Source organism: Rhineura floridana, chromosome 9 (assembly GCF_030035675.1).
Source record: "Rhineura floridana isolate rRhiFlo1 chromosome 9, rRhiFlo1.hap2, whole genome shotgun sequence".
Classification (NCBI taxonomy): Eukaryota; Metazoa; Chordata; class Lepidosauria; order Squamata; family Rhineuridae; genus Rhineura; species Rhineura floridana.
Genome location: NC_084488.1, coordinates 123,609,417 through 123,619,207, shown reverse-complemented (window position 1 = coordinate 123,619,207; position 9,791 = coordinate 123,609,417). Strand labels below are relative to the sequence as shown.

Genomic DNA, 9,791 nt, shown 5'->3' with positions numbered 1-9,791 from the left:
AGGACGTATTGGTGGTGGAGTCGCTCTATACATGAAAGAAGGCATTGAATCCAGCAAGCTCGAAACCCCAAAAGAGGCAGACTCCTCCACAGAATCGTTGTGGGTGGTGATACCGTGCCCCAGGAGGGACTTAATACTGGGAACGATCTATCGTCCCCCTGATCAAAATGCTCAGGGAGACCTTGAGATGAGATATGAAATTGAGGAAGCATCCAAACTAGGAAATGTGGTAGTAATGGGTGACTTCAACTACCCAGACATAGACTGGCCGCATATGTGTTCCAGTCATGACAAAGAAGCAAAATTTCTAGAAATTCTAAATGACTATGCCCTATACCAGTTGGTCATGGAACCGACCAGAGGGACAGCAACTCTGGACTTAATCCTCAGTGGGGACCGGGACCTGGTGCGAGATGTAAGTGTTGTTGAACCGATTGGGAGCAGTGACCATAGTGCTATTAAATTAAACATACATGTAAATGGCCAATTGCCAAGAAAATCCAACATGGTCACATTTGACGTCAAAAGAGGAAACTTCACAAAAATGAGGGGATTGGTAAAAAGAAAGCTGAAAAACAAAGTCCAGAGGGTCACATCACTTGAAAATGCTTGGAAGTTATTTAAAAACACAATATTAGAAGCTCAACTGGAGTGCATACCACAGATCAGAAAAGGTACTGCCAGGGCCAAGAAGATGCCAGCATGGTTAATGAGCAAAGTCAAGGAAGCTCTTAGAGGCAAAAAGTCTTCCTTCAGAAAATGGAAGTCTTGTCCGAATGAAGAAAATAAAAAAGAACACAAACTCTGGCAAACGAAATGCAAGAAGACAATAAGGGATGCTAAAAAAGAATTTGAGGAGCACATTGCTAAGAACATAAAAATTCTATAAATACATTCAAAGCAGGAGACCATCTAGGGAGGCGATTGGACCCTTGGATGATAAGGGAGTCAAAGGTGTACTAAAGAATGATAAGGAGATTGCAGAGAAGCTAAATGAATTCTTTGCATCTGTCTTCACAGTGGAAGATATAGGGCAGATCCCTGAACCTGAACTAACATTTGCAGGAAGGGATTCTGAGGAACTGAGACAAATAGTGGTAACGAGAGAGGAAGTTCTAGGCTTTATGGACAATATAAAAACTGACAAATCACCGGGCCCGGATGGCATCCACCCGAGAGTTCTCAAAGAACTGAAATGTGAAATTGCGGATCTGCTAACTAAAATATGTAACTTGTCCCTCAGGTCCTTCTCCATGCCTGAGGACTGGAAAGTGGCAAATGTAACGCCAATCTTCAAAAAGGGATCCAGAGGGGATCCCGGAAATTACAGGCCAGTTAGCTTAACTTCTGTCCCTGGAAAACTGGTAGAAAGTATTATTAAAGCTAGATTAACTAAGCACATAGAAGAACAAGCTTTGCTGAAGCAGAGCCAGCATGGCTTCTGCAAGGGAAAGTCCTGTCTCAGTAACCTATTAGAATTCTTTGAGAGTGTCAACAAGCATATAGATAGAGGTGATCCAGTGGACATAGTGTACTTAGACTTTCAAAAAGCTTTTGACAAGGTACCTCACCAAAGACTTCTGAGGAAGCTTAGCAGTCATGGAATAAGAGGAGAGGTCCTCTTGTGGATAAGGAATCGGTTAAGAAGCAGAAAGCAGAGAGTAGGAATAAATGGACAGTTCTCCCAATGGAGGGCTGTAGAAAGTGGAGTCCCTCAAGGATCAGTATTGGGACCTGTACTTTTCAACTTGTTCATTAATGACCTAGAATTAGGAGTGAGCAGTGAAGTGGCCAAGTTTGCTGATGACACTAAATTGTTCAGGGTTGATAAAACAAAAAGGGATTGCGAAGAGCTCCAAAAAGACCTCTCCAAACTGAGTGAATGGGCGGAAAAATGGCAAATGAAATTCAGTGTAAACAAGTGTAAAATTATGTATATTGGAGCAAAAAATCTTAATTTCACATATACGCTCATGGGGTCTGAACTGGCGGTGACCGACCAGGAGAGAGACCTCGGGGTTGTAGTGGACAGCACTATGAAAATGTCGACCCAGTGTGCGGCAGCTGTGAAAAAGGCAAATTCTGTGCTAGCAATAATTAGGAAAGGTATTGAAAATAAAACAGCCGATATCATAATGCCGTTGTATAAATCTATGGTGCAGCCGCATTTGGAATACTGTGTACAGTTCTGGTCGCCTCATCTCAGAAAGGATATTATAGAGTTGGAAAAGGTTCAGAAGAGGGCAACCAGAATGATCAAGGGGATGGAGCGACTCCCTTACGAGGAAAGGTTGCAGCATTTGGGGCTTTTTAGTTTAGAGAAAAGGCGGGTCAGAGGAGACATGATAGAAGTGTATAAAATTATGCATGGCATTGAGAAAGTGGATAGAGAAAAGTTCTTCTCCCTCTCTCATAATACTAGAACTCATGGACATTCATAGAAGCTGAATGTTGGAAGATTCAGGACAGACAAAAGGAAGTACTTCTTTACTCAGCGCATAGTTAAACTATGGAATTTGCTCCCACAAGATGCAGTAATGGCCACCAGCTTGGATGGCTTTAAAAGAAGATTAGACAAATTCATGGAGGACAGGGCTATCAATGGCTACTAGCCATGATGGCTGTGCTCTGCCACCCTAGTCAGAGGCAGCATGCTTCTGAAAACCAGTTGCCGGAAGCCTCAGGAGGGGAGAGTGTTCTTGCACTCGGGTCCTGCTCGCGGGCTTCCCCCAGGCACCTGGTTGGCCACTGTGAGAACAGGATGCTGGACTAGATGGGCCACTGGCCTGATCCAGCAGGCTTTTCTTATGTTCTTATGTTCTTAACCTATCAAGATCACTTTGATCTTTGTTTCTGTCTTCCAGGGTATTAGCTATCCCTCCCAATTGTGTATCATCTGCAAATCTGATGAGGTTTCTCTGCACCTCCTCATCCAAGTTCGACGGAGGAGGTCAAGGGGGAGGTCCCTAACAAAACAATTTGGTAGCATGCATCACAGACCAGTGGGACTCTCCTGTTAATCTTCAAGGAAGACAGCACAAAGCAGTACATGTGGGAAGGAAGGAAGGAAGGAAGGAAGGAAGGAAGGAAGGAAGGAAGGAAGGAAGGAAGGAAGGAAGGAAGGAAGGAAGGAAGGAAGGAAGGAAGGAAGGAAGGAAGGAAGGAAGGAAGGAAGGAAGGAAGGATGACGGGGAATTTTATATATACATACATGTATAGCTAATGGGGAATTCAATATACATAAACAATGAGCAAAATATATTCTTTTACAAAGCTATAAAGGTTTATGACAATTTAATAGTTTAGCAGGAAGCCAGATCTTTTTCTCTTTGGAGCTATCTCCCCTGACTATGCTGGTTTGTATTTGTACTCTGAACAACTGATAACACTGAACAAATACTGAACATCCCTGTACTCTCCAAGACGTAGAAAGGATTGCATTAACTAAAATGCTTAGCTCATAGTGAAAATGTACTTTCATGTGAAGTACTGAACATTGCCAAATTCATTAGAACACCAAATTCACTAGACCATGATGCAGAAAGTACAAAGTACCTGTGCAAATGCCTGTGTAATACTGTCATGTCTATGTCATTCTGATGTGTTAAAGTACAATGTACCTATGCAAAATGCCTGTGTAATAGTATCGTGTCTATGTCATTCTGATGTGTTAAATCCTGATTGGTAGATGCTAAAGTCTTTGTCCTGAAATGTATAAAAACCCCAGGCAACCAGTGCCATGTTGCAGTTCTCCACTCACTCAGAGGGAGACTGACCAAGTGTACACTTGTCAACCGATAAAGGCCTACCTGTTTGCTCCAAGCCTGTGTCTTCAAAATATTTTATTCAAGGACCCCCAGCAAAAGAACTCAAGGAGAAATACAAAATTCTCCAACAAGGAAGGAAGGAAGGAAGGAATAGGTAATAGAGACTATGGACAGGAAAGACACTCCAGTGGTGGTGACCTGCAAGGTATGTGCAATGTTTGTTTTCTTGACTGAGGACAACGTGGCTTGCACGTGCAAGAAGTGCAAGCTGGTGGTGCTATTGGAAGAAGAAGTGAGAAACCTGGAGCAGCAGGTGGCCGTACTCAAGACTATAAAAGGAGACAAACACTTCTTAGAAAGAACACTGGAACAACAGCAGCAAAGAGAAGTACAGGAGGTGGAAGAACAACAGCAAGTTGAAGCAGAAGAGGAGAGTGCTGAGGAGAGGAACCACGAAGTGGAGGAAACTCCATGAAAAAGGGTGAGAGGAGCAGAAGAGCTGGAAGACACCCGTGGAATTATGGAACTGCTTTCAGGCACTTGAGGTTGAGGCTGGAGGACAGCCTGCAGAGGAAGAATGACAGCAAGCAAGAGGCTGATGCTCAGCCACGCAGAGACAGTGAAAACATGCCCCACAATGTGGTTTGCATTTACTTATTTATTTATTATTTGGTTTATATCCCGCCCTTCCTCGCAGCAGGAGCCCAGGGCGGTTTGTAGCAGTAGTGAGAGATTCCCTACCTCATGGGACTGAAACCCAAGAATGCCGAGAAGACCCATGGACCCATGAAACAATATCATTGTTTTCTGTTAGCAAAAATTCACACTTGAGGACAAAAAGCTCATGTCCATACAACACGCTCTATACCACCTTTGTAGACTTCCAGGCAGCCTTTGATTTTATATCCTGTCGCTGCCTTCGGAACAAATTGGCCCTTTTGAACATAGGCCGCAGGCTACTAAGCAGAATCCAGAGACTGTATAACAATTCTAGCTTATGTGTCAGTTATGATTTTTTATGCTGCTATTCATAATTATATTTTTAATAAAGCTATCTCATCTTTATGGGTGTATGTTCTTTCAGGTAAGCCTCAGTACTGAATCCAGATTTTTGGCCAAACTTGGCTGCTTCTACTGTGTATCTAGCTTCCCCGGGACTCCAGCAAGCAGAAAGCCTGGTCTTTAGCGCTTGCTTATTTGGAAACCTAGGGATGTCCGTTGAAGGTTTGAGAGTCTCCTGTCCCAAACTGGTGGTGGCAGTGTTCTACCTTGCAGGGTTGGTTTTGGCCCTGATAAGTTGGTAGCAGCCATCTGGTCACAAGAGCTGGATCTCAGGGTTTGGGGACTCAGTAATCTTAACAGCGATGGCAGAAAAATGGACTATCCGAGGTGGAGCTGTTTGTTCACTGGCTTTTTAAAAATTGGCTCAAGCGATTTGACATCAGGGCACATGCTTGTAGACCCCCAGCTCCTGGCTCTCCTGAGAACATCCCACAAGTGCCCTTTGCCCATGAGAGCTGTGAGTTTTTGCAGAGCCTGTTTTATGGGGTCCTAATTTGCCCTCATAACTCTGCACGGGCTGTAACTCTTCATAATAGTTGACACACCTGAGCTGGGAGTTTTCACAGACAAAGCCTTTCCAGTTTCAGGCACTCTTCTTGCCAACTGTAAACTAGAATGTGGTGTTTCATTGAAAGCTACTCATTTAGTTTTAGATGATGGTCACTCACTCATTCTCCCTTCCCCACAAAAAGAACTGACCTAATTGGTGTAACAGCAATTGGTGTTAGGATTCTTGTTTGAAGTGTCTGCAAATATTTAGAATATTCCTCTTTCACACTCTTGCAGCCTCTTCATCATCACGTACAAAACCACTTAAAGTATACTAGACATTGTACATTAATACAAGTTAGGGGCACAGGAAGGTTTCTTATATGGAAATCAAACCATTGATCCATTTACACAGTACTGCCGACACTGAGCGGCAGGGTTGCAGCCAGGGAATCGTTCCCACCCCTGCCTGCAGATGTCAGGGACTGAATCTGGGACCTGCTGCATGGAAAGCACATGCGCTGCCCACTGAACTACAGCACTTCTGCACTCCAACACCTCTTGGCAGTGACAGAAAACATGAAGCACATCCATCATTCTGCGTGACCCCAGGGCAAGGAGGACCTGCAAGCGAGAATTCGCACATGCAGTCTGCGCATGCAATCATACTCGCATGTGGCTCTCAAGTTTTGTACATCTGTGCATGGGTCCTTGTCGGGGGCAGCAGTAGGGCCCCAAACTTCACACCTGCACCAGGCCCCATAAACTCTCTGGGTAACCCTGAACAGGTAGCCGCGGAGTGAGGGTGTGTGTGCCAAAGGGACTCCTCACGCAGGGTGCTGTTTATCCTAGAGCCAACCCTGGAGATGAACATGCAAACGCTTAATTCAATAAGTCAATATCTCTCACGGTGAGAAAGGACAGTCAAATGGTGGCAGTGATAGAGAGGCAGAAAGTGGTATTCAAAATGAGCCAGATTATTCTATAATCTGAGAAGGAGGTGAGGCAGTGACTATCATGAAGGGACCCTGCACTTCTGAATTTCTCACTATGCTTCTTTCTGGATGTTCCGGGACACCAGACTGAGCTCTATAACTTGCATCTAAGACCACAGGAGCCTGTTTCCTGGAATTCCCCTCAGGAATGGTAGCTATGTTCTTTTCCTGAACTAAAAGGCTTTACAGTTAGGAAAACCAGAGATTCATAGTGCATATTTTCTCAGAAGTAAGTCCTGTTGTGGAGATTACTCTTTAAACTAGAGGGCTGGTGGAATGCAGGTTGGCCAATGCAGGCTTTAGCTATGGTTCAATTGTAGGTAATTTTAATCTTGCCCACTGTAATCCCTGAATGCAGTCCTTGCATGTAATGACCACTTTACATGCTGCTTTAACAAATACTGTTTCACTTTATTTTCCTTCTGCATACGCTGTTGCTTATGTTTTCTTTTTCCTGAGAGTAATTTATGTATAATGTACAATTGATTCTCCTTTCATATTCTTTGCAGGTTATGCCTTCCCCTGTCATGAAATGAAATTCCTTTGTGGCTCATGACTTTTATATGAATTTTTCTAAGTGATCTCAGCATCTGGTCACCTCTCCCTCAGTGGTGCACATTCACAATGCCAGTTTTAGTGATTGCTATTAAACTGCTGGGCAGAGCAGTCCAACTTGTTGGAGGCCAGTGGGGGCAATGCGAGTGGAAGGGGCCGCCGCATCAAGCTGCCTCTTGGAGGCCTCATGAAGAGGAGAACGCTGGCTGTGCCAGCAGGACCTGGTGGATGGAAAGGAAATACATGTTTCCTTCCATCATCCCTTTTCTGGGTGTACCGGCTGCCACAGTGAAGGCCCACATGACAGAGCCGAAAGGACCTGGATATCATGTAAGTCCTCCCACCTCGGCACCTCCTCCAACACACTCACAGAACACCCCTTTTGCAGACCTTTTGCCAACTTCTGCCGGCTTCTGTCTAGGCTTCCACGGTGGACCTCCAGCTGAGCAGGGATGAGGGGCTTATGCCAGCATAGCCCTGCTGAGTGGGACCCACCCAGCTGAGCTGGAGGTCTGCAGTATCCAACTCACCTCAGTCTGGCGTAAATAGGAGTTGGATTGCACCCTAAATGTTGTTTAATTGGTAGTTTAACGACAGGCTAATAGAAAGGCCTTGCTGCCCTCAACCCCTTAGAAGAGAGACTCTTGTTGCAGCATTTGGGAAATGTTGATCTAAGACAGCTTCCCCCAGCTTGGTGCCTATAATCCAATCAGGTCCACCCAGCTTGGGGAAGGCTGATTTAACATCACAATAGTCTTGTTAAACCTTGTAGAGTTTAGCTTTCACCAACCTGGTGCCTTCCAGATGTTTTGGACTACAACTCCCATCAGGCTCAGCCATGTGAAATGGGGGGGGGGGCTGATGGGAATTATAACCCAAAACTTCTGGAAGGCACCAGGTTGGTGAAGGCTGATGTAGTTAATCAGGATGAGAGCGGCAAGATGGAAATCAGAAGTACATAAGTAAAGAAGCAAATGCTGTTTGATATACTAACCCAGAAATCCTATGGCCCTTAAGGGTCCCAGGAGCCATAGGAAGCAGCTGGGGGCCTCTCTGAGACCAGAGAGAGAGAGAGAGAGAGCTCTCTTACCTCAGAGAGGGAGAACTTAGATCTTATTGCCTGGCTGACATAAGCGCTCCGACATTAGTAGGATCAAAAGAGGGGCACGGCAGCAGCAGCGGCCCAGGAAAAGACTTAGATCTAAGGTATCCAACACACTTCCATCTCTTAACATGCCCCCAAACCAGGAAGAGAACAACGCCAGCCCAAAATGGGAGTTTTCTTTTCTTTTGGAAAAGACAACAATGGTGGAGAAGCCTAACAGCCTTGCTCATTCCTTACTTTTACCCTGTTGGTGTGAACCCAGCACAGCTTTGGATGGATGATTCAACCACCATCAGTTCTCTCTCCATACCTACCGTAGGACTGCAACCTCAGTTAATTAATTGCGATAGCAAAGGGACTATGATTGAATTCTTCCATGCTTTCTTTTTGTGGCCATCTAAGACTTTGCAGTTGCCAAATATGAACTCTTTAATGCTGAGGAAGCAGAATTGACAGTGTTGTTGAGTCCTGATGTCAGCGTCGAGCCCTTCTCTATTCCAGTTCCATAGCTGTACTTTTTTTAGTGGCTTCTGCATTTAAAAAGGGGGGAGGGGCTTGTTCCATCAAAAAATTTTTTTGCAGAGATCATGGAATCCAGTTTCATTTAATCCACCTTGATTCAGGTTTCATCTTACAAATACACCTTTTTTGTGAATTGCAGAAGCTATCATACCAACATTTCAACTGATTTCCACAATTTGCTCTTATTGCAACACAGTTCTTAGTTCCTGGACCTGCATACCCTTTATTATTTGGCTGTGACGTTGTTGTATCCCAGTATCTGAAAAGAAAAGGCAGCATTAATTAACCTAGATGTCTACTTCCTTTTGTACTTAGCATTAACTAACCTCCCTCCCTACTCAGGTGTTATTGGAAACTAGAAACTCCATGCATGAGGCAGGTGGTGTGGGAATAAGCCTGCCAGCTCTGTCTCCCATCCCCATTGCAAGTTCAAAGGCAACTGTCTGAAGTGAAGAACCTGCTTCTTCTTCTGTTGGCTCCCTCCTTGACAGAGAACTCTGCTTCTCCATGTGTCAGCATCACACAAAATCCTTCACATATATAAGAGGTTTCCCCACTTCAGATAGTCGCCACTGAAATCACAGAGGATGATGGGCAGAGATAGCTTGCTCATCCCTCCCCTTGCACGGAAAGCCTGAACAGAGCTTCTCTCTTTCACACATCTAAACCCATTTATACTTTGGATGGATTGTTTACATTTGGGGGCTCTGTTGCTAAGAAATAGAAAACCTATTGTTGCACACACCCTACTCTCTGAGTAAAAGATTTCAGGGTTTCAAGCGCTTACTCAGGGTTCAATTTCCTTGGAATGAAGGTCACTGGCAAGTGGAGACTGTGGTGTCTTTAGGATACATGGTTTTATTTACACATATATACAGCCTGAGCATAAGATGAAAAGGACATTAACACTCCAACAGACCGTGTTTCTTCATTCGGTTTCCAGGGGAGTCCCCAGAGCCATAGCTTTGGATTCAGCACAGAGTCAGTCCTGTCTCTTTCCAGCTCCCAGGTCCAGATCAGCTCCTGGGCTATTGTTCTCCTGCCTACAAAATGACTTCCATCTAGGTGAGGGCAGAGAAGTCTACCCCCTTCTGAAAGAGCATCACCAGCCAGTTCCTATGGCAACATGGGCATCTCTTTGGTCATGCAGATAGGATGCTTGTCAAACTTGGCCAGAGCCATCGCCTTAACAAAGACACTGGTTTGATAAGCTTAGCAGGTTCCTCCTGCTCCAGTTTCCAACCTTACAGGGACAGAATCATAGGCTTGGAGGTGACCCAAATACATAATCCAGCT

The 9,791-nt window shown here is 44.7% G+C and overlaps 1 protein-coding gene across 1 annotated transcript in view; it reads right to left on the bottom strand.

Annotated features, from left to right (window-relative positions):
• Positions 1-4,044: 4,044 nt before the first annotated feature.
• The window catches only part of LOC133363694 (uncharacterized), a 77,748-nt gene continuing 72,001 nt past the window's right edge, over positions 4,045-9,791 (bottom strand). Inside the window, exons 8-9 of the mRNA XM_061582961.1 lie at positions 8,647-8,754; positions 4,045-4,096 (exon numbers count right to left, since the gene is read on the bottom strand). Of these exons, the coding sequence (XP_061438945.1) occupies positions 4,045-4,096; positions 8,647-8,754 (160 nt within the window). The remainder of the gene's footprint in view (positions 4,097-8,646; positions 8,755-9,791) is intronic.